Raw genomic sequence first — 25,707 nt, forward strand, 5'->3', positions numbered from 1 at the left:
TGGGAGGGAGGCCCTCGCGTGTGTAGCGGAGGGGCGGGGCCGACGAGGGGCGAGCCCTCCTTCGCCCCGCCCTCGATCGCCTGCCAAATGCGGACCGGATGACGCCGCGCGGGAGGCCGCCGTGAGAGCAGTTCCGCTCGCAGGGCGGAAGTACTCTCTCAGGTTTCGGCCGCTGAGGGTCCAGCAGCATGGTGTCCTCTGTGCTGGAGACGTCTTATGTGTTTTGCTGCCCGAATCGGGTGCGAGGAGCCCTGAGCTGGAGCCCTGGGCCAGGAGGACTTCTGGCCTTCGGCACATCCTGCTCCGTGGTGCTCTATGATCCTCAGGTAAGAAGGGTGGCCGGATGCCCGACCTCTGCGTCTGGGGCCGAGCCTGGGCGGGCTCGCAGCCGCGTCTCCATGCCCACTGCCGGGCGTTCTCGGGGCGGTCTGAGGATGAGGCCCCGGCCCGAGAAGACCGAGGACACCGGCTCTCTGGCTAGGGGTCTTCCGTACTCGCGACGGACTCTCCCTCGCCGTCCCGCACTCTGTGTTAGCGTGGATTCACCGCGACCCCTGTCCCTCCCAGAGGCCTGATAGCTCCACGCAGAAACCCGAAGAGGAGAACTTATCTGAAAACGTATTCCGTGGGGATTGTAGTTATGTTACAAGAATAAGTTTGGATTTTAAAAGGTTTGAAAGCCTTCATTCCACAGATAACTCATTTCTGTATTTCCCTCACTGTTTTAATAAACCACATGTGTTGAAATTTCAAGGCAATATTTCTTGTATTTTAGCTACTGGGATGGACGTTTGAAAAAATGCCATTTGGGAAAAAGGTCCTAGGGGTGGTGATCTTAAGCACTGGTTATAAGTCAGGACTTACTCTTTCAGTGAACTTTATTTCCTTTCACCTAATCAGTTGATTGTTTTCTTGGCCCTTCTCTACCCAACTTCTCAAGAGAGTAGTTTTGTATGCTATCCACAGTTCTTATTGGCTAATTTTGAACTAAATAGTGTTGCTTCTCAAAATGAACCTCAGTAGGAAAAGTGAATTGCTGAAAATGAAAGCTCAGTGCAAGAGAAGGCTGTATGTATATCTTGCACTGCTTTATTCTCTTGATTAAATTCCATTATTTTCAAACACCTTTTGCAGATCCAAATTTATATATGAAATGTTTTTATTTGCTTTTCCCATGTCTTGACTTTGCTTGCCTCTTCCCGGGTTTGTTTCTTATTTTTGCAATGCATTTTTGAATGGCAAGAGAAAGCGCATAAAACATTAAGAGTTAAACTTTACAGTGATCATCAACCAAGAACTGATTCCTCTCTAGAAGCTCCATCTTTCTGCAGCAGTTTAATGAATTTGTGCCTGTGCCTTCTGTCACGTTTTCATTTTAATGATAACTTGACAGGCATGTTAGGAGATTTTAGCACATCAAAAAAGAAGTATATCGAGCCTAAAAGTACTTTGAATCGTTAAATATTTGCTAGTTGGGTATTTAGTTAAGTTCAGGAGTAAGATCATATCAGACACTAAAATAAAGCCTTGAGGATGATGTTCATTTAGCAAATTTTTGAGGATCCTGTATGGGCTAGCCCTAGGTTGGGTGGAGATGACACAAAGATAGTGGGTAATAATCCCTGTTGGTCAAGGAATTCTCAGGCTAATGGGAGAGATAATGAAATACAGTAAATTGTTTCCCAATCTCAAACAACCTACATGTGAAATATATTAGTTTATGCACATTTACCTTTTTCCCAGTCATGAAAATTCTGGTTGACATAAAAGCAGATATAAAGCCAGTGCTGCTGGCAACAAATGGAGAAAGGTGGTAAAGAAGACAGTATTTAGAGAGTTAAAATCTTCTTTAGTTGGTGAAGTAAGGAAGCTCAAGTCTGGAGTGAAGTTGGTAAAAGCAGGAGTCTGAGGGTCTGCTGGGAGCCTCCTGTGAGGACTTTATTTGTGGATTCCTGACCTGGTGTTACTAGTGGTTTAAATTAATATTATCCTGAATTTGTATCCATTAGTCACAAATTCCTCTGCTGAAGGGAGTTTTAGCAACAAAACCCTCAAATTCGGCTCCTTGTCTAGCCTGAGATGTCAGGGCAGAGAAAGAAGAAGGATGGATTTTTTATCCTCTTGCTCTGGGAGGAGAAGCAGGAGCTGGTAGGTGAAGACCTGAGAGGTCAATGTGGAAATGTGGAGAGTGGTGAGAAAGGCAGGAATGAATCAGTGAATGGGTGGCTTCGGCCATGCTTAAAACTTTATGAATTAAGGAAGATGAATCTCTTTGAAGTAATTCTGATGTCTTGTTAGTGTCAAACACTGAAATCTGATTTTATTAATTTGTTAATTTATCTGTAGGATAAATTCTAATTTACTGATTTTTTTCCCTTTTAAGAAAAGGGTTGTTATTACCAACCTAAATGGCCACACTGCTCGAGTGAATTGCGTACAGTGGATTTGTAAACAGGATGGCTGTAAGTATCCACCTGATTATTCATGCTGATCTCAATTGTTTTCTGGTAAAGTATGGTTAGTCATTTCTCTTCGATTACTTTTCCTAATTTAGCATTTGTTTATCCACTGTTAGGCATTAGAATGTAGACCAGTAAAGAAAAATCTCTACAGTTATGCCCACTGAAACATCTTACCTGCAGAGTATTTTTACTTTATAGAAGCATGGATAGCACAGCATTGCTTTCAATAAGGGTGGAGAGAGCCCCTGACCCCCAGTGGTGCCACACCATTGATTGAAAGCCTCTGTGCCCTTGATGGAAATTCTGTAAGCAGGGCCCCATGCTTAGGCCACAGCTTGGAATCAAAAGTTTCTTTCTGCCATGGTCAAGCTATTGCTTTTTCAGGCAAGACATTGCATCTCTATTGAATGAGTTTGCACCTCAGTAACATCAGAAAAGTGAAAGAATGTACTAAATCAGAGGACCCTTAGGAACCTTTGAGGTAAAAATTATTTTAATAATACTAACAAGTTAGTCATTTTTATTATCATTTTATGTGTACAAGGAGTTTTTCAGAGAACGTGTTGATGTGTGATATTGCAACAGATTAAATGCAGAATCATATATGAAAATCAGCTGTGTTCTATTAAAGTCAGCCATTGAGAATTGCAGAAATGTAAAAAGTGCCTCTCTTCTCACTATTTTAAAAAATTGTTAACAGCATTGAATTATGTGTGTGATTGTGGTTGAAAGGGGAGGTTGAGATTGTGTATGTCTCTAGAAGAAAAGCTAGAGGATGAAACATGGAACTGTGTAATACAGTGAATGCTCTTGTGGAAGATAAAGGTGGTGAGTAGTGCAAATATAAGAATGTCCTTCCATGAACTAGAACAAATGTATGTCACTATTACAAGGTATTAATATTAACATGGTATATGGGAAGAAAATACACCTAATACAAACTATGGACAGTAATATTTTAATATTCTTCCATTACTTGTAACAAAGTTACTCACCAATGCTATGCAATAATAGGGGAGTATAAGAGGAATGGGGTTTTTCTCTTTGGAGCAATGAAAATGTTCTAAAATTGACTGTGGTGATGAAAGCACAACTGTGAATATACAAGAGCTACTGATTGTACATTTTGAATGGATTGTATGGTATGTGAATAAAACTGGAAAACAGGATTTTTTCATAAAAATGTCTGTGTTAACATGTAATGTGTTCTTCCTTTTTAAGAAAATTGATAAATGAAGATTTTCTGATTTCTCCATTTTGATTTCTAAAATGGTTAATATAGGTACATGTGGCCCATATAAACAAAAGTTCTTTGGGGTCTTCAAAAATTTTAAGAGTATAAAGGAGTTCTGAGAACAACAAGGTTGAGAATTGCTCGACTGCATTATCTCCCAAGTCTCTTCTGTTTCTGAAGTTCTTTGACTCCAGAATTTTAAAGCAAATTTAGTTGCCTTTAGATGGTGCTTCCAAAGTCCTATGGAATTTCCTCAAGTATCTAAATATATCTACTGGAGTATTCTTATGGACTCTGAATTAATTTTATTTTTCATTCAACAAATATTTATTTGGAGCCTTCTGAACTGGCACAAATTGAGAATTTGCTCAGATTTTATATGTGGCATTTAAAAAGTTTAATGACTTCAGTTGGTAAGTCAGAATAATTCATATATTATGAATAAAACCATTAAATAGTACAAGGGATGGCTGTTGGTGTGATAATAAAAGACAATTGTGAATAATTGCTACCACTTGATATTGAAGACTATTTGAATCTCATAAAATATTAATTTCAACTTATATGTTTTGTCTTTAAACAGCGGGGTTACATGAAATGAATTGCTTGTATATTACTGTAATCTGCAACTACTATGACTGGTTTCCTTTAAGAATAGGGTTCTACCTCCAAATAATCCCAGGTATCCATTGTAATGCATGTATCAATGACATAAAATTTTAATAATGCCATTTTATATTCTTAAAATATCTGATTTTTAGCAAATTATTTTCATATGCCCTATTATAATTATCTTCAAAATCATGTAGTTAAGTAACTTTATCTCTTTGGTGCCTGAATAAATTAAAACTCAAGAGCACAGCTGGCAGGCGGCAGATTTGGGACTAGAACTTGGGACTTTTGAGTACAAATCTAACATCCTTTAGACTGCACCCCAGGTGCTTCCCCTAAATATCTAGCATATAGGCCAGAAGACATAAATGGAAAGTTCAAATCAGACCAAAATTATTTCCACTCTTTTTGGTTCTTGTTCCTTTTCCTTGTATTATCAACTAGAAGTTGTAAATGTTTAAAAGAGCTATATGAAGTTAGTATCTAAATTCAAGAATATGTGTCATATACTTGATAGCAGAAATTGACTATAACATAATGCATCTTCATGTCTTAATGAAATAAGGTATATCTAATTGCCAATATCTTTTATCTATTATTTTTGCTAAAAGTATTTAACCTGAACCTAATCATGAGGAAGAAAATCAGATAAATCCAAAATTGAGGGATGTTCTGCAAAACATTTGGCCTTGATCTCACTAAAAAAGAGGTGGGTGGCTGGAACACTATTCTAGGTTAAAGGAGACTAAAAAGACATGACAGCCAAATGCACAATGTTTGATTAGATTCTCGATCTTAAAAACAAAACAAAAAACAATTACAGAAGATTTTACTGGAATAGTTGGGTAAATTATAATAAGGACTATACTGTATCTATGGTAAATTTTTTGAATGCAATAATTGTATCGTGGTAACGTAGGAGAATGTCCCACATTATGGTGTAGTATTTGAGGATAAGAGGTCATGAGGTCTGCAACTCAATTTCAAATGGTTAGACAAATTTTCCACAATCCATTCATTTGGAAAAAAAACTTGTGCAGGTATGCATGTATAGATAGACAAGATATTAAGGGTATATGGCAAAATGTTAACAGTTGGTCAATCTAGGTAAAGGGTATATGGTTTTCTTACAACTTTTTTGTAATGGAATTCTTTCAAAATGGCTAAGTGGCTGGGAAAAAATAAAGCAAAAATATTTCATGAGATACAATATTTTGCAGCTGTTTCTACTGAATTAGTTTCTGGAGGATCTGATAATCAAGTGGTTCACTGGGAAATAGAGAATAATCAGGTAGGTGGGCATGTTTGTAGTTATACGAAATGACTGTTACCTGCTTTTAATTTTATTTGCAATTTATTTCTTCATTTATGCTATGTTTTTCCTGTATGGCTTTCCCTAATTCTTGCTTATTAGTAACCCATAGACTTTATCTTCCAGACTTCACAGGCCCTGTACTCTTCTATTTAATTTCTATACCCATTTTCTTATGCCATCAGTTATTTTGTGAATTTCCAGTCATTTTGGAATAATTTTCAAGCTGTTCATACTTGGGCTGTTCATTCTTTCTGTTTTTAGTGATAGTAAGAATTACTACTGCAGTACTAATCTGGCAGCCATTGCCATATGAATATAGATTTATGCAATTCTGAGTGATATAATGTGCAATGCATGGTATGGATAGACCTCTACTGATAGATGATATTTAGGTTGTTTCTAGTTGTGAGCAAAGATTAAAGGTGAAAGGTAAGTACATGAGATATTTGAACATCTATGTGCAGAAGATACAGATGTGGCAGAGTGCTTGCATTCATGAATTACGTATGTCATTTTGAAGGCTAAATATACTTGCATAGAGAAGCGGACTTGGCTCAATGGTTAGAGTGTCTGCCTACCACATGGGAGGTCCACGGTTCAAACCCAGGGCCTCCTTGACCCGCTGGAGCTGGCCCATGCACAGTGCTAATGCGTGCAGGGAGTGCTGTGCCACACAGGGGTGTCCCCCACTTAGGGGAGCCCCAAGTGTAGGGAGTGCGCCCTGTGGGGAGAGCCACCCAGCGCAAAAGAAAGTCCAGCCTGCCCAGGAGAGGTGCCGCACACATGGAGACCTGATGCAGCAAGATGATGCAACAACAACAACAAAAGAGACCCAGATTCCCAGTGCCGCTGACAAGGATACAAGCGGACAAGGAAGAACACACAGCAAAATGGAGAGAGACAGCAGACAACTGGGGCGGTGAAGGGGAGAGAAATAAACAATAAAATCTAAAAAAATATATATAGACATATATACTTGGATAACTAAAGTACAAAGGTAGCTCTGTGGGCAGGTGGTCTGAATTGCTGTGCCGGAATCATTATAATAAGAGTTAAGAGCTTGAGATTCAAGAGGTGGCCTTTTGAGTTAGACTTAAAACGTGGGGTGATTTCCTTGGGAGGAATTAAAGAGGCAGAGATTCCAGGTAGAAAAAAATGGCATGAATAAAAGCTCAGATGAGAAAGTAGACCCTCTTCTCCAGGAACTGTGAGTATCCTGTTTAGTAGAGCCTAAGATAGGTTTAGGGCAGGGCTTTTTAGTGTTTTTCAGATTATTTCTCAAGACGCTCCATGGAAAGAGGAGTCTGTAGACAAGCAAGTTTGGGAAAAACTGCATATTATATACCTCTTTTAGAGAATCACAATACACATGAGCATAGTGAAGGCTCTGAGAAGTTGTGATGTGAAGGAACCTGCTTACCTTTGTTTAGCATATCCCAAACATTTCATGTTTGAACCATTTTTCTCTTTTAAAATCTATTGGCCTTCTTCGGAATGCTAAGTAATTACAATTTGGGAAATGTTCCTAGATAATACATACAGGGACAGTAATACTAGAGAAGTAGAATAGAATAAGATTGTGTGTGAATTTAAATATTAGCTTTAAGGGTTCTTTATTAGCAGGCATTTGGCAGTGATTGGTTTCTAAGCAGAAGAGTATGAATAGCAAAAGAAGATTAATCTGGTAGCAGAGTGCCAAATTAGAACAGGAAACAATATGAAAGAAAGGATGTGAGGTATACTTTTGAAGAAAAATGATTTGGATATTGACTAGATAGTTGTCAAAGGGGAGGGGAGCTGGTGAGTACTCAAAAGACAATGATGGAAATGCAGCTTAGGGTCATGGAAGAAAGGTGCTTCTACGAAGAGAAATTGGTTAAGTCTTGCTAACTCAGGATGGGTAGAAGGGAAGATAAGAAATTCAACTGTAGACATGTCATTTGGATTGCTGCCAGACACTCAGACTTGTCCTCCAAAAAAAGAAGGCAGGCCTGGAGGTGGTGATTTTTTAGCCACCTCAATTTGAATGAGAGCACCAAAGGAGAATGTAGTAACTTAACTCCTGTTTGGCTAATCTTGTTAAATGTGTCCAGAAAGAAGTATTTGAGCTCACATTCTTGAGATCTTGAGGTGAGACTGGGAAGACTCTTTTTTTCAGTGTGCCCCAAGCTTCTGTCAGTAGAGAGGACTAGACCAAGAAGGCAGCCAATGGGCAGACAGCCATACAGCCACTGTAGGTAGGGAGAGGTCAGGGGAGAGACCCCAAAGACCAGACAGAAGAAAAGGAGGATGAAAGGCACAAAAGTGGGGTGAGGGGAATAAGGGTGTGGGAGAAGAGGCTACACATTGTAAGCTCCTTAAGAGCTTAAAGGTTCCTCCCCACAGCTATGCATTCCTTTGCACACAGGTGCTCAGTACCCCTTAACTTGTGATAAAAGCAAATGAATCTAAGCTGCTGTAATGAGAGATTTGGGTCTTTGAACAGTGAGCTTTACATTTTAAAAAACTGGTGAACTTGAGAGATTTCTTCTGTTTTGTGTTTTAATTCGCTGATGATGAGAATATTACCTTGCTTAAAGATGTGAAATGAATATTTTTAATATGTTTATAATGTTTTAGAGGAAAATGATACACATGTAAGTTTAGACCCCTGGAAGGAAGTATTACCTTCCTGAATGTGAGAGTTCTGCTAAGTAATTTGATAACTCAGGAGACATTGAAGGGACACTTCTATTAAAATAGACTATACAAGGTACCACTTAATGCAAATGGTGAAATCTCACAAACATGAAAATCTAAAAAATGGACTCAATAGCAGTAGAAATGATGCCAAAGGAATAATCTTGTATTGGTAAGCAGGTAGATTTAATAATGAAGTGGGATTTCCCATTTCTGTTTGCCATTTTTTAAAACAAAAATGTCAACTCATCCTCTTGCGATTGTGATAGTAATCTCTGATCTAGGCAAGTATGAGTGGATTCTAAAAGTACGAGGTGAAATTTTGATGAGGAATAGAATATTTGCATAGTCTCAAAGTATACACTCCTATATCATTACCAAAAAAATTTAACTTCACAGTAAAGAAACCTGGCAGACATCATCTTTACTAAAGTATCAATATTAACATCACTAAAAATGGGACAAACTGTCATCATGTGCCTCCTGATGTGATGAATTTCTATAGTATTACTGGCAAAATGTATATCCTGAACCTATTCATGAGGAAATATCAGACAAATCCCCAAGGAGGGATATTCTACAAACTTGGCTTCTGTTCTTCTAAGATATCTTTGCCATGAAAGGCAAAGGAAGTCTGAGAAACTCTTTCATATTTAAGACTAGAAAGACATGGCAACTAAATGAAGTGAAAATGACTTTGAGAACTTTTTTTTTTTAAAGATTTATTTTTTAATTAATTTCTCTCCCTTTCCCCCCCAGTTGTCTGCTCTCTGTGTCCACTCGCTGTGTGTTCATCTGTGACCGCTTCCATCCTTATCAGTGGCACTGGGAATCTGTGTCTCTTTCTGTTGCATCATCTTGTGTCAGCTCTCCATGTGTGCGGCACCACTCTTGGGCAGGCTGCACTTTCTTTCGTGCTGGGCAGCTCTCCTTAACAGGGCGCACTCCTTGTGTGTGGGGCTCCCCTACGCGGGGACATCCCTGCGTGGCAGGGCACTCCTTGTGTGCATCAGCACTGTGCATGGGCCAGCTCCACACGGGTCAAGGAGGCCCGGGGTTTGAGCCGTGGACCTTCCATGTGGTAGGCGGATGCCCTATCCATTGGGCCAAGTCCGCTTCCCATCTGTGAGAACTTGTTTGTCCTTTCCCTGTTTATTTAATATAAGTATGAACTACTTAAAAAAATTCTTTATTTTTTCCCCAGTGGGTTAAAACCCATTACTGTCATTCATTTTGATGCTTATATTGTCCTAGATTTCGTCAGTGTAGTATTTCTTTTTACATGTCTATTTTGCTCATTTAGTAGGACCCCATCATTGTTTGTAGATAGTGGCACCAAAAGGGCTTCAGAGACCTCTGATATATAATTTTAGCAATATGTAACATCAGATAATTTAAAAATTACAATGCATATGGCTTTTTGAATTTTTTTTTTAATTCTCCAAGGACATGGGCATCTTTCCATATAATAAACATTTATCTGTATTATCCTTTATATTCTTTACACTGTATGTCTAATATAATCTGTTCTATGTGAAGGAAATTTTAGGTTGATTGTAGTTTTTTGCCATCATAAATTGTATGGCATAAATATCCTTCTGTATGTGTCTTTTGTTATTAGTTTTTATACATGTGCTATTATCTCTGCAGAGTAGATTGTTAGATGTGAGATAGTTGTGTCAAAAGTATGCACATTTTCATGTTAGTAATATAGCCAGACAGCCTTATTGAAAGGTTGTACTTTTTTATATTCCCTTCAACTGAGAAGACCTATTTCTGGGTCAGGAATTTTAACAGTATCTTTAATCCTGCAACTTGAGTTAAATGAAGGTGAAACTGGTCATTACTTTTTTTTTCTCGAAGTACGGGGGATTAAACCCAGGACCTTGTACATGGGAAGCAGGCGTTCAACCACTTAGCTACAAATGCTCTCATGGATATTCCTTTTTTAATCATAATATTTTTGTCATTCTTTCTGGTTCAGCTTTTAAAAGCAGTCCATCTGCAAGGCCATGAAGGACCTGTTTATGCAGTATGTGCTGTCTACCAGAGGAGGGCATCAGATGTCCCATTATATACCCTGATAGTTTCTGCAGCTTCTGATTCTACTGTTAGAATTTGGTCTAAAAAGGATTCTGAAGGTAAGTTTGGGGACAGATTATAATCCAGACAAATGAAATAGTAATCAAAATGAATGACAACTAGAAGAACGTATACATATCATGTTTTCACTTTCAAGCAGCTTTAAAATTATAATTCTAATCTGAATATTTATTGTTCCTTCTGCACTTTTTCAAAATTCCTGTACACCAAATTGCTTGTTAATGAAAATTCTGTCTAAGCCTTTTCATGTATGTCATTTTGCTCATGGTAATCTGATTAAAAAGTGGCCATTTTTACCCACATGGTTGGTGGAGTTTGTGTTTGTTGAGGGGTAAGCCCCATCTCACAGAGAGCTCTTAGGCTTTCTTTTCTGTCTGCCAGCTCAGGATTGATAGCGCTCATCTTCCAGCTGACACCCAGGGCCGTGATGATGCCACTCAGGCCCTCTATGTGAATATGCTTAGTGTTAGTTGTTTATGACTTTTTTTTTTTTTTTAATTTTTTAGTAACATGCCTTCAGACCTTGAACTTCGAAAATGGATTTGCTCTGGCTCTCTCCTTGTCATTTTTGCCTAATACCGATGGTGAGTAACTTGCCAAGTATATATTAAAAGAGTAGTATATTTGTATATTTCCATATGATCATATCTAAATGTTTTCGTGAAAGAAGTTGAGATGTGGAAAACATACTTTTCATTCTCAGGTCTCAAATCATCTGAGTATAGTGCTATAAAGTTAAGGGAGGATACTAGGAGTTTTGGTTGCTGTTGAAAATTTGTGACTTAATACTCACTCACCATTAATATTATTTACCAGATATATTGTGGATATATATATATATATATTTAGGGAGATGTTCTGAGTCTTTAGAAAGTGTAGAATTAAGTAAAAGAGAAAAATGCTGAAGATCACTATTCCAGAGTGTTTAGGGCTGTCCTCCTTTAATGTGAATTAGTTTTCTGTCTTTTTAAAGAAGAGTAATTTTACAGTTGTGTCTTTCATAGCCTTTTTTTTAGGAGCTTCTAGGGATTGAACACAGGACCTCGTACATGGGAAGCAGGTGCTCAACCACTGAGCTACATCCACTCCCCAATGAGAGTTGGTTTTTTAATTTGTTTGTTTGTTTGTTTTTTAGGCGGTACCAGGGATTGAACCTGGGACCTTGTATGCAACTACTTGAGCTACATTTGCTCCCCTTGTAGCTTTTTAACCACATGTTTAATTACATGCTTTTTAATTTTGATCTCTAATTCCTTCACAAATTTTGATTTATTAGGTTGGTGCAAAATGAATTGTAGTTTTGGACTGTGTATTTTAAATCATTACAACTAGGCTCTCAAACACATCTTTATTTTTCAAACATTTATTTATTTATTTTTATCCCCTCTCCCCACCCCGTTTCCCCGGTTGTCTCCTGTCTCTGTCCATTTGCTGTGTGTTCTTTTGTGTCTGCTTATATTCTCATTAAGTGGCTCCGGGAACCGATCCTGGGACCTTGGGACCTTCCGGAGTGGGAGAGAGATGATTACTCTCTTGCGCCATCTCAGCTGTTCTGCTATATCTTCTTATTTTATCTCCTCTGTGTCTCTTGTTGCGTCATCTTGCTGTGTCAGCTCTCGGCGTTGGCTGGCACTCCTTTGCAGGGCAACTTCCACACTGGGTGGCACTCCCATGCAGGGAGGCACTTATGCTCAGGGTGGCATTCACGTGTGGGCTGGCACTCTGCGTGGGCCAGCTTGCCCTTACTGGGAGGCCCTGGGCATTGAACCCTGGACTTCCTATTTGGTAGATGGGAGTCCAGTTGGTTGAGCCACATCTGTTTCCCACAGACACATCTTTATTAATCAAAAAAGGAACCATTAAAATCAACACATTTTTGCCAATGAGAAATAAGTTTGCTTATTCCTGTAGCATAAAAATCAGTGCTTTGGGATTTGATGAACCCTTGGAAGGCATTTTCTGCATCCTGCTGGTTGTGGAAGTGTTTTCCCAGCAAAGAGTTGTCGAGATGCCTGAAGAAGTGGTAGTTGGTTGGCGAGAGGTCAGGTGAAAATGATGGATGAGGGAAAACTTTGTAGCCCCATTCGTTCAACTTTTGAAACATTGGTGGTATGATGTGCAGTCGGGCATTGTTGTGGAGAAGAATTGGGCCTTTCTGTTGACCAGTGCCAGCTGCAGGCGTTGCAGGTTTTGGTGCATCTTATTGATTTGCTGAGCATATGTCTCAGATGTAATGGTTTTGCTGGGATTCAGAAAGCTGTGGTGAATCAGACCAGGAGCAGACCACCAAACAATGACCCTGGCCTTTTTTTGGTACAGGTTTGGCTTTGGGAAATGCTTTGGAGCTTCTCGATCTAATCACAGCCCATCATCGCCAGTTGTTGTATAAAATCCACTTTTTTTTTTTTAAAGATTTATTTATTTATTCATTTCTCTCCCCTTCCCCCCCACCCCCAGTTGTCTGTTCTCTGTGTCTGTTTGCTGTGTCTTCTTTGTCCGCTTCTGTTGTTGTCAGCGACATGGGAATCTGTTTCTTTTTGTTGCGTCATCTTGTGTGTCAGCTCTCCGTGTGTGCGGTGCCATTCCTGGGCAGGCTGCACTTTCTTTTGCGCTGGGTGGCTCTTCTTATGGGGCGCACTACTTGCGCGTGGGGCTCCCCTGCATGGGGACACCCCTGCGTGGGGACACCCCTTTGTGGCACAGCACTCCTTGCACACATCAGCGCTGTGCATGGGCCAGCTCCACACAGGTCAAGGAGGCCTGAGGTTTGAACTGCAGACCTCCCATGTGGTAGACGGACGCCCTAACCACTGGGCCAAGTCCGCCCCCTAAAATCCACTTTTTGTCCCACATCACACAATCAAGAAATGGTTCATTGTTTTTGCGTAGAATAAGGGAAGATGACACTTCAAAACGACGATATTTTTTATTTTTGGTCTGCTCATGAGGCAGCAACTTTTTGAGCTTTTTCACCTTTCCAGTTTGCTTCCAATGCCGGCTGACCATAGAATGAGTGATGTTGAGTTCTTTGGCAACTTTTCATGTAGTTTAAGATGATTAGCTTTGATGATTGCTCTCCATTGGTCATTGTCAACTTCCCGTGGCCTGCCAGTATGCTCCTTATCTTCACGGCTGTTGTCTCCTTTGCAAAACTTCTTGAACTATCAGTGCACTGTACCTTTGTTAGCAGTTCCTAACCAAATGCATTGTTGATGTTGTGAGTTGTCTCCACTGCTTTATGACCCATTTTGAACTCAAGTAAGAAAATTGTTCTAATTTGCTTTGTCTAACATCATTTCCATAGTCTAAAATAAATATAAAGCAAACAGCATATAGTAAGTCATTAGCAAAAAAACATAAAGTGAGAAATGTACATTAAAATGATATATGACATAACCACTTTATTTAAGAATGTATGCCAATTTCAAATGGCAGATTTCAACAATACAAAACCACAATTACTTTTGCACCAACCTAATAGTACTGCATTATCAAAGAAACTATAAGTTCCTCCAAGTAACAAACATCTTACATACTTAAATCTTTTTGCAGTAGCCGTGATGCTGGGCTTATAAAGCTCTTCTGTTTTATTATTCAGTTGGACCAATGACTTTCACTTTGGTTTTCTGTTTAATACAGTGAAAATGTTCCTTATTTTTCCTGAGCTTCTTTCTTCTCTGCTTTATCATAAACCACAAAGAATGGAAGCAAGGACTCTTAATAATCATTCTTTGTCAAGTAACCATGTCATAAGACATTTTAGTGTTAATTTTATTTCTAAAGTCATTTACTGAACACCTCTAATTTTTTTTGCTCAATGGTATCGGAAATAGACGTCAAGGTACTTTACCTAGAATCCAGCATAGACAGTAGTTATTAATAACATGGTGGAGTACTTACAGCGAAGCTTCTTTTCTTTTCTCCCAGTACCAATATTAGCATGTGGCGATGATGACTGCAAAATTCACTTATTTGTTCAACAAAATGATCAGGTAATTATGTTCTGCTTGATTATATATTCTTAATATATAATCTGTTTCCAGATTATAGAATTTTAGGGATTTTTAAAAAAATTTTTTATTTCTCTCCCATTCTCCCCCCTCCCCCCAGTTGTCTGCTCTCTGTGTCCATTTGCTGTGTGTTCTTCTGTGGCCGCTTCCATCCTCATCAGTGGCACCGGGAATCTGTGTCTCTTTTTGTTGCATCATCTTGTTGTGTCAGCTCTCTGTGTGTGCGGCACCACTCTTGGGCAGGCTGCACTTTCTTTCACGCTGGGCAGCTCTCCTTACGGGGCGCACTCCTTGCGCGTTGGGCTCCCCTACGTGGGGGACACACCTGCGTGGCACAGCATTTCTTGTGCACATCAGCACTGTGCATGGGCCAGCTCCACATGGGTCAAGGAGGCCCGGGGTTTGAACCATGGACCTCCCATGTGGTAGGTGGACGCCCTATCAATTGGGCCAAGTCCTCTTCCCTAGGGATTTCTTAATTAACCAAATACTCCAAAAAGAGAATCTTTGTACAATCTTCTATAGTTGGTTTTCGACTCCCTTTTTGAAAGCACTCCCTGCTGCCTTGACTGCCAGGCTCAAGAGCTGTTAAGGGGGAAAGGGTCATTAGGTAGGGGTGAGGAGGAGGATGCCATGGTAGTGTTTTTTTTCCTTAAAATTTTTAAATGAAGTATAACATATCTATAGTGAAGTGCCCCCAGTAGTGCTTGTGTGCCTTTCTGAATTTAACCTTCATTTTGAGTAAACTAGAGAAGGGAATCATTTGTTCCAAAAAGGAGGTTGGTTAACGCTAATCTTTTTTATTTAACAGTGGGGAGACTTGTTTCTTTGCATTTTACAAGAAAGTTAAAAATGGCTGTGAATGTCCAACTACCCAACTTGTTTTATGTTGTATCCATAGCATATGTTATTTTACCTCATAAATATTTGAGGTCTGCAGATACTATCTTATCTACTCAGGCTTGCTCAACTAGATTACAAGGTTTTTAATTCCCAGTTGAGTGTTTTATACTCTGTGTAATCAGTGTTCTCATTAAAAAATGATGCATTAAGGCTTGATAAGACCAATAGAAGTCAATAATATAAATGGAAATGTTAAATTCTTATATCAAGCCCAATATTTTTGTTATCTTACTAGTTTCAGAAAGTGCTTTCTCTGCGTGGACATGTGGATTGGATAAGAGGTGTGGAATGGGCAGCCTTTGGTCAGTATAAAATTTTGCTAAAGCACATATGATAATGACACGTATGTTTGATTTCCAAGAAAGCAGCAGCCTCTTAAGTTTTAACTTTAAATTTTATTTGTATGTTCCATTTTTCTGTTTTCCCAATTAGTGAAGAGGCTACTTATCTTTTCTATTAACCACAGTTGGGGTGATAGAGGAAAAAAATAAGGTGATGCTTATAACACTAGCTGATTATTCCACATGCAGACATTTGAAAAGTTCTTTGTAGAATTTATTAGACTGTATTTTAGGAGTACAATATTATGAATATTTATGAACATTGTTTATTTGTCAGTTTTATTAAAAGTTAATATAGGTCAAATGAATGAAGGATAAGGAAGCAATGGATAATTTGGGGGGAGATCTAGAAATGTGCAAATTATAGAGGGGAAAGTCATATACCTACATTTAAGAATATGATGTTTTAAAAGTAATAACATTTAATTTTTTGATTAGGTAGAGATCTTTTCCTAGCAAGCTGTTCACAAGATTACCTGATAAGAATATGGAGACTATATATAAAAACATCTGTAGAAACACAAGATGATGAGAATATAAGACTGAAGGAAAACACTTTTATTATAGAAAATGAAAGTAAGTAATAATGAAAATGTTTGAATTAACAATACTTGGGTCACATAGCTGGTTCACTTATCTATTTTTATCACATACTTATGTGAAGGTTAGTTTTGTAGAAGTGTCAGATTCCTACCTAAACCTGATTTTATGAATTTTTTCTTTTCTGAGAACATGTCATTTTTCACATGCCAAATTTATTTTTCTTCCAAACCATATTAGAAAAATCTTGAAATATTGCTGAAAATGTTTAATGTTCTCAAAAATTAATTTGTAAAATATTACAAAGTTCACAGTTTTAGTATGAGAAGATCTTATATTTATCCTTGTTTGAATTTCATTTTTTGAAATTCTATTAACCTTAAATAGACATAAAGGAATAATGTGAATTATGGTTTTTTTACTGTCTGACATCACAATAGTACCCTTGCATGCTAGATCTTAATTGGACATTGTATTTAAATGAGCTTTTTCTGAATATGTATCTAAATTTAAAGTCAGTGAGAACTGACTCACTGAGAAGTGAGAGTTGTTCACCCAAGTATACTATTCTTTATTTTTCTTGATTATAAAACATGTTTCAGTTGATAGTCTGGTAACATTTCTTTTGTCTGAAATATGAAATTTTTAGTGGTATTTTCATTATATTGTTTGAATGGTCAAAATAATATTGATTTGATTCCCTTATTTTTGCATTTACTTTAAGATTTTTAATGGTATTTTGGGTTATTACACTCAGAAATGAGACTGGCATTTCTGTTTTTGCTTTTAAATTGTGCTATAATGGTAGCTGTCCTAAGAAATTTTAAAAAATGAAATATATTTCTTATTTATTTATGACCAGGTAGAGTAAAAATATATCTATCTTGAAAACTTTTTTCTCCTATAAATTTTGAACAATGGATAAAGTTAATGAAATTTGAGTATATATTGTTTTTGTTGAATCTAAGCACTGTTTTTGTTCTAATTTTTTTGTTTTTTAAATCCTTTGCACAACTGAATTGGTTATGAAGATGTTTGAGGAAAGAATATGTTCATTGCTTTTGTTATAGGTATTAAAATAGCATTTGCGGTTACTCTGGAAACTGTGCTAGCTGGTCACGAAAATTGGGTAAATGCAGTTCATTGGCAATCTTCATTTTATCAAGGTAGGAAGTAAAGCATATGGACCCCTCATAGTATTTCCATCTCCCCACCCCCACTTCCCCTTCCTGCTGAGATGGCTCCCTCGCCTGTTTGCTCGTTGTCTGTTTGTTGTCTGTTTTTTTCTTTCTTTCTTCAGGAGGCACCAGAAACAACCTGGGACCGCCTATGTGGGAGGCGGGTACACAACATCTGCTCCCCTCATAGCATTTTGAGCTGGCCAAATAAAGTGGAGAATTTTTTCGAGTGTGATTAGAAATCTCAAACATGAGATATTTTCCACTTGGAAAGACGCTCACATTCTGGATTGATTATTGCCCTGCTAAATGGGGAAAAAATTTATTCCTGCCATGATGCTAAAACCACAATACTCCCATTAACCTTTTTCTTAAAAAGTTTCCACCTAATCTTTATGGAATTTAAGAGAAACTGACCTTCAAGCCAAGTTCATTTGAACCTTTACTCTTGGTAATACGAAGTTGGTAGTACTGAGTAACATTATTTATGAAAAAACAGTGTTCTCTTTCCCCCTTTTTCTTTCTTAACACCATTTATGTAGTGACTGCCTTTTGCAGGCACAAGTGGGTGCTGAGGTGTAGAGCAAAGCTAGGAGCAACCTCACATTTTTCTTCCAGTCTCCTCCCCAGGAGAACAAAGAATACCAATAATGAAGTCTAGGTAACCCACCATTCAGCTCTTTAATATGTTATGCTATATTTACTGTTCTCCTTTCTTGAAAAAAAAAAAAAGTATTTTATATCTATTAATACATTATAAATAAAATGCCTATCTAGTCTATAAAGTTATAAAGATATTAACTATGTCTAATTATTATGTTTAGTAATAAGTTGGATATTATATAAATTATTATTATTATTTTTTTAAAGATTTATTTTATTTATTTCTCTCCTCTTCCTCCCCCCCAGTTGTCTGTTCTCTGTGTCTATTTGCTGCGTGTTCTTTGTCCGCTTCTGTTGTAGTCAGTGGCACGGGAATCTTGTGTTTCTTTCTGTTGTGCCATCTTGCTGTGTCAGCTCTCCGTGTGGGCAGCACCATTCCTGGGCAGGCTGCACTTTTTTCACGGTGGGTGGCTCTCCTTACGGGGCGCACTCCTTATGCGTGGGGCTCCCCTTCGCGGGGACACCTCTGCGTGGCAGGGCACTCCTTGCGCGCATCAGCACTGCACATGGGCCAGCTCCACATGGGTCAAGAAGGCCCGGGGTTTGAAGTGCGGACCTCCCATGTAGTAGACGGATGCCCTATCCACTGGGCCAAGTCCGCTTCCCTTATATAAATTATCGAGGACCCTTGTGTATCCCTTCCTAATCTTATTCTTCTCTATTTTTCCCTAGAAGTAACTGCAGCCCTGAATTCGGTGCAGTCATCCCCATGCATGTTTTTTATACTTTTATTACACATTTATATAGTAATAAACATAATTTTTTTTTTTTTCCTTTCCCTCCTTCTTCCCCACTCTGCTGTTTTTGCTGTCTGTGTCCATTCTCTGCGTGATCTTCTGTATCTTTTTCTCCTTTTGTCTTCTCTCCTCGTCTTTCTCCTCTAGGATTCACTGGGATTCAATCCTGGGACCTCTGGTGTGGAGAGAGGTTTCCTGTCAGTTGCTCCACCGGAGTTCCAGGTCTCTGCTGCACTTCACCCTGACTCTCCCCTTTGTCTCTCTCTTGTTGCACCATCATGTTGCTGCGTGACACTTGCGTGGGTACTGGCTCACTGCACAGGCACTCAGCTTGCTGTGCAGGCACTCAGCTTGCCACATGGGCACTGGTTTGCTGTGCAGGCACTCACGCAGGCACTCGACTCGCCATGTGGGCACTCACATGAGCACTCGGCTCACTGCACAGGCACTTGCTCACCATGTGGGTACTTGGCTTGCCATGTGGGCACCTGTGTAGGCACTTAGCTTGCCGTGTGGACACTTGGCTCACCACGTGGGCACTTGGCTCACTGCGTGAGCACTGGCTTGCCATGCGGGCATGCTTACTCTCCTTCTTTTTCACCAGGAGGCCCCAGGGATTGAACCTGGGTCCTCCTTATGATAGGCAGCCACATCCGCTTCCCCATAATTCTGTTTTATACCTACAAAAACTTGCTATAGTGCTGTGGAAAGCAGTTTGATGGTTTCTCAAAAAGTTAATGACTTTTTGATTTGGCAGTTCTACTTCTAGGTGTATATCCCTAGAATTGAATGCAGGGACTCAAATAGATACTTGTATGATTAGTGCCATAGCAGCTTTATTCTCCATAGCCATAAGGTGGGAAAAACTGAGTCTTCACGGTATATAGACACAATAGAATATTACTCAATCTTAAAAAGGAATGAGGTTCTGATACATGCTACAATATGGATGACCTTGAAGACATGCTGAGTTAAATAAGCCAGACACAAGAGGACAAATCTTGTATAATTCTACTTATATGAACTATTTAGAATAGGTAAATTCAAAGAGATAAAGTAGATTAGAGGTTACTAGAGATGGGTATAGATTTTCTGTTTTGGGTTATGAAGTTTTGTTAGTGAATGCTGTTTGGTAGGACACATTATAAATGTAATGAATGCTTAAACATAGTTAAAATGACAAATGTTACGTTTTGTGTTACTACGATTAAAAATCACTTGATATAAATTATCTTAATATGTATTTATACTTTTGTAACTTTTAAGGTGTTTTGGAGATGTATCCATTTTGATATGAGAAGTTCTGTTTAATTTTACTATAATATAATCTGTTGTCTGCATAAGATACAACTTATTTGTTCTTCAAATTGAAGATCTTTATGTTTCCAGATTTTTGCTGTTATATACAACGTTACAATGAACTTTTGTGCATTTGTTGCTGTTTTTTTCTGGTAGTCTACAAACATAATGCCTGTTGATCACCTGAAGGTTTTATTCCTTAGATGGTGTTCTGCAGCAGCCAATGAGATTATTGTCTGCCTCAATGGATAAAACCATGATTCTCTGGGCTCCAGATGAAGAGTCAGGAGTTTGGCTAGAACAGGTAAAAATGTATATGTTTCTTTAAGGAACAGAAGATTGAGTTTTATAAATTGAATGTTTAAATCCCAAGTCTATGTTCCTGTAGCTGCAAATTTTCACTTTTTATGTACAATAAATGAGTAGGAACTTTAACAGTCTCTAGAATGAAATGGCTTCTGTTGGTCAGAAGTGTGGACTATTGTTTGAGAATTATTTTCTATTATTGCATAGGTTCGAGTAGGTGAAGTAGGCGGGAATACTCTGGGATTTTATGATTGCCAGTTCAATGAAGATGGCTCCATGATCATTGCACATGCTTTCCATGGAGCATTGCACCTTTGGAAGCAGAATGCAGCTAACCCGGTAAGAAGTATTTTTAATTAAAGCATTTCTAATCAATTAGTGTGAATGCTGGATGAAATCCAGCTAAACAGTATTGTTTTACTTAAAACACTTGAGAAACACAGTAGAGGTATGGCATTACTTCTTTCTGTTGACATTATCTTGTAGTTATACTAGTTAAAAGAACTCATGTTTTTCTAGGAATAAAAATTCTATACTTATTTGTACATTCTTGTATCTCAACATTCTTGAGATATTGAAATTTGCATATAGGTAAATTTTATGTGTAAGTGAAAGTTATCCTTTTTAGCTATATAATTTTTTGTTGTTGTTGGGAATTTTTCTAAAACGTATTACTTACCTGTCTTAAAGAGAATAACATAATTGATATTTTCTTCTTGGACTACTAGGTCCTCCATAGTTAATTATTGAATGAGTGAGTGGCAAAAGAGCATTAGGAACACCTGTTATTTTGTGATGTAACATATTGATGCTCTCAGGGGCTATTGATAGGCTTAATTCTAAATGACCCTCCATCTATTAGGCTCTTATAGATCTTAAAATTTTTTCTCTCTTTTCAAAAGAAGTCTTTCCTCTTCCCATAATCATGTAGCTGCTTCTCAGTGGTATTCCTACTCCTTTTCTCTAATTTGCTTATGATCTGCTTATTTAGGTCTTGGGAAGGAACACAGTGCCAAGATCATGGATCTTGGAGCTAGACAATCTGGATTCAAATTTTGGCTCCACCATTTAATAGGTCTGTGTTGGAACTGTGTTTGTTTCCTTGGGTTGCTGTAACAAAGTATCTTAAACTGGGTGGCTTAAACAACAGAAATTTATTCTCTTAAAATTCCAGAGGCCAGAGGCTAAAATCAAGGTTTTTGGCAGGGCTGCTTTGTTTTGGAGCTTCTAGGGAAGAATCCTTTCTTGCCTTTTCTAGCTTTGTGTGGTTGCTGACAATTCTTGATGTTCCTTGGCTTGTAGATGCGTGGTTACATTCTCTGACTCTGTTGTCATATGGCATCTCCCTGTACATCTGTGTCCAAATTTTCCTTTTCTTGTAAGATGTTTGTTGTAAGATGCATCATGTTATACGTGCAGGTACATCTGCAAAGACCCTGTCTCCACATAAGATTGCATTCATGGGTACTGGGTATTAGGATTTCAGCTTGTCTTTTTGGTGGACATGATTCAACCCACAATAGGGATGCTACTTAATTTCTGTCTCAGATTCCTCATCTGTAAAATGGGGATAGTGGTAGGACCTACTCATAGGCTTTTTTGTTGTTGAGGTACCAGGGATTCAACCCAGGACCTTGTACATGGGAAGCAGGTGCTCAACCACTAAGCTATATCTGCTCCCCAATGAGAGGTGGGTTTTTTTGTTGTTGTTGGGTTTGTTTTGTTTTTGTTTTTAGGAGGTACTGGGGATCAAACCCGGGACCTCATGTGTGGGAAGCAGGCACTCAACCATTTGAGCTACATCAGCTCCCTACTCATAGGCTTTTTATGATTAAATGAGTTAATATTTGTGGAGTATGTAAAACAGGACCTAGTGCATACTCCTTATTCTGTAAATGTATTTTAAGTTAAATAAGTAAATGAAAGAAATAAGAACAGTGTGTGAAGTATGTGCCGACAGATTCTGAATGTGCGTCTAGTATCTTTTATAAAGTAAAAATGCATGGATTTGCATCCTTTTAGTTTGTGGACTTTGTAACGGTGTGTTTATCTTTGAGGTTCTGACCTCTTAATACATGGGGGTAAATTACTCTTTCCCTCATATCCCTCATTTGGAGTTGATCTTCAAGATTGTTTTCACTTTTAATTGAACCAATAAAGTCATGCCACTTTTAAAGTGTAAAATATTTTTCAGGATAAATTTAATTTTATTCTTATCTCAGGACTAATTTGAGCTCTATTTCTGCCGGTCTTTGAAGGCCTTCATAGTAAAGAGCATCAGGTAAGTAAGGAGGACCTCAAAACAGAAGGCAAAATTTCATGATACTTGTGCTTATAATTTGACTTCAAATTTATGATAGCTAATTACCAATTACCAATTACTGAGGGTGATTTTTTAAAAAGAAATACATCTGATCCTATGTATCGAAATAAGCATTACTGTTTAGAACTGTTACTTTGGAAAACTGTACCATTAGTCAAAGTGCTGTCAGTGATTAAAACTTTTGAAATTCCATTAGTGCTAACTTTAGACAGTTTTTGTGTCACAGAGGAAATTAATAGCAGTTCTTTTTTACAGCTTATATTTTTGACTAGAAGATAAGCTAGCTTAGCTTACCATTTTTATCAGACTTGGTTTTGGCTATTTAGACAAAGTTAATTCTCTAAAGATCAATTTTACCACCACTTGATGTTATTTAAAATAAAGCTCTGTGGACCATGCACATGACATTTTCCTTATTTTGTTGTCATTTTTGTTTACATGAGTGGCTGTTAGAGGTTCCTGTGTAGTTGGACCAACTAGGTCTGATTCACCCTTCTGTCCTTTACTTTTAACTCCTTTTACTAATAAAGAAAGCTATCAGGTACACATTTACAATCTGCTGGGTCATTACTTAATACTCATTATTTAGTTTAACATATATAATATCTAGTTTGTGCCAGCATTGTTCTACATGCCTTTCAAATATAAACTCATTTAATCCCATAATAACCCTATAGGTTTGATGCTATTATCTTAATTTTATAGAAAAATTCATTGAGGCAGAGAAAGGTTAAATAGTGTCTGGCTTCTAGGAAGCATTCAAAAAATGATAAGTAGGGTGAAATTTCCCAAGGTTACTGCTTTAAAGGCTGCAATACATATTTGAATGTTTAGGTTCTAATATTCTTGAATGGAAAACAGATCCTGTTATTTTTACGATCCTTGTTAGAGAGCTCCATTCTTTCTCATTATCAGAAAGCAGTGCTTTTATTTTAAGTGGTGGTATACTTTCTATTTTGATATGTGTCAATATTTTCATTGCAGAGAGAGTGGACTCCAGAGATTGTCATTTCAGGACACTTTGATGGTGTCCAAGACCTGATGTGGGATCCAGAAGGAGAGTTTATCGTCACTGTTGGAACTGACCAGACAACTCGACTTTTTGCTCCATGGAACAGGAAAAACCAATCACAGGTAAAGTGTACTTAACTGATCCACATGAAAATGTATAAATGAAAGCACTAAAGGTAGTGCAATATCATTAGCCATTAGGGAAATGCAAATTAAAACCACTGTGAGATACACACCCTCTGGAATGGCTAAAGTAAAAAATACTGACAATAGGAAGTGCTGGTGAGGGTGCAGAATGACTGGAACTGTCATATACTGTTAGTAGAAATGCAGAAGGGTACAGTCACTCTGGAAAATGGGCATTTTCTTAAAAACTAAACATATACACAGGATCTGTTATTGCTTACAGCCACATTTGCATTGATACTTAACCTTAAAATTAAAAGTTCAGTTTAAAGAAAATTAAATTAGAATCTCTTACCTGGGCTTCTCAGTGCTACCACCATAGCTCCTGGAATTGGGGTCTTTTAATTCAGAGCAGCTGTGAGAGGGACCTCTGGGCTGTGAACCCTGCAGCCTTCCCAGCTTGCCTGGTTCACACTGCCTTTCCTGGGGATGGGAGGCTACCTCCTGAGCCAGATTTTGCCCTACATGTCACTGCCCCTCCCCAGGTCTGCCCTGTCTGGCATGATCGGAGGGACTGCCTGGGCCTTAACGTGCAGCCCAGTTACCTGTAGAGTGGCCACCACTGCCCTGCTGCATGTTAGATCAGAGGCTGCCCTTTGCCCTTTAGGCCGACAACATGAAGATCAGGGATGCCAAGAAACCCTCTTTCTCATGGTTTGGCATGGACATTGGGGGAACTCTAATAAAATTCTCATATTTTGAACCTATTGATACTCATAGCAGAGGAAGAATAAGAAATTGAGGGCCTAAAAAGTATCTGTAAATATTTGACTTCTAATATAGCATATGGATCCACTGGCTTTTGAGATGTATAGCATTATCTAAAGGATTTAACACTTTTTGGCTGAAGAGGGAAATTGTATTTTATCAGATTTCCAAGCCAGGACTTGCCAACTTTAATCCAAATGGGAAGAGCTAAAAACTTCTCAACATTTCATGTGGCGCTATGTGCTACAGGAAGTGGTGCTTACAAGCCTGAAAAAGTTTTTGTGTAATTGGAAACCTCCACCTGTACAAACTGGATGAACTTGACTACCATATAAAGGGCTTGCTATATATAGATTCTGTCAGTTTCGATAGGCAAGTAGAGTGCTATTTATTTTTCTAATACCTCAGAACCTAAGTGATGCCAAAGATGCTTTTTAACCTGGATGATCCTTATGTACTTCCAGTAATGAACAGTGGTTCAGGAGTCAGTATTTAGCTTTCCATTTCAAAGACAGCTATAAACAAGTGACCAGGACAAGGCTTAGTTGGGGTATCTTTCTGGGTTTATGCAGCTTATAAACTGGCTGTAACAAGCTTGGAGAGGTTCTTGAAATGGCATCCGAAGGTGACAGCACCCAAGCTGAAAACCTGGTTTGTGATATTTATAGAAAAGATTGTAAAGGATTTGGTCTGCCAGATTGGGCTGTAGCATCTAGTTTTGCTAAAATGATTTTAAAGAGAAGCAAGAATCTGTTAGTAAAGAAGATCTGGCAAGGTCTATTTTAATTACTATTACCAATAACATTGGTTCTGTGGCACGGATGTGTGCTGTTAATGAAAAAAAAATAATAAACAGTTGTCTTTGTTGGAAATTTTTTATATGTCCATCTTCTCTCAGTGACACTTTTGGCATATGTGTTATATTGTTGATCATAAGGTCACCTGAGGGAAGCGGACTTGGCCCAGTGGTTCGGGTGTCCGTCTACCACATGGGAGGTCTGCGGTTCAAACCCTGGGCCTCCTTGACCCGTGTGGAGCTGGCCCATGCGCAGTGCTGATGCGCACAAGGAGTGCTGTGCCACTCAGGGGTGTCCCCC

General features: G+C 38.4%; 1 protein-coding gene and 1 pseudogene across 3 annotated transcripts in view; both read left to right on the plus strand.

Annotated features, from left to right (window-relative positions):
* The first annotated feature begins 29 nt into the window (after positions 1–29).
* Positions 30–25,707, plus strand: part of ELP2 (elongator acetyltransferase complex subunit 2) — a 56,804-nt gene continuing 31,126 nt past the window's right edge. The window contains exons 1-12 of one of the 3 annotated variants that reach the window (XM_004464514.3): positions 30–326; positions 2,384–2,462; positions 5,529–5,599; positions 10,287–10,443; positions 10,912–10,989; positions 14,333–14,397; positions 15,554–15,620; positions 16,098–16,235; positions 17,270–17,365; positions 20,280–20,380; positions 20,590–20,721; positions 23,690–23,839. In XM_004464514.3, the coding sequence (XP_004464571.2) occupies positions 189–326; positions 2,384–2,462; positions 5,529–5,599; positions 10,287–10,443; positions 10,912–10,989; positions 14,333–14,397; positions 15,554–15,620; positions 16,098–16,235; positions 17,270–17,365; positions 20,280–20,380; positions 20,590–20,721; positions 23,690–23,839 (1,272 nt within the window). In that variant the 5' untranslated portion in view covers positions 30–188. Of the gene's footprint in view, positions 327–2,383; positions 2,463–4,919; positions 5,600–10,286; positions 10,444–10,911; positions 10,990–14,332; positions 14,398–15,553; positions 15,621–16,097; positions 16,236–17,269; positions 17,366–20,279; positions 20,381–20,589; positions 20,722–23,689; positions 23,840–25,707 lie in introns of all 3 variants that reach the window. The other 2 variants (XM_071208635.1, XM_071208636.1) reach the window with 2 other exon arrangements.
* Positions 24,482–25,655, plus strand: LOC139436669 (pantothenate kinase 3 pseudogene; annotated as a pseudogene).

Source organism: Dasypus novemcinctus, chromosome 16, assembly GCF_030445035.2.
Source record: "Dasypus novemcinctus isolate mDasNov1 chromosome 16, mDasNov1.1.hap2, whole genome shotgun sequence".
Taxonomy (NCBI): Eukaryota; Metazoa; Chordata; class Mammalia; order Cingulata; family Dasypodidae; genus Dasypus; species Dasypus novemcinctus.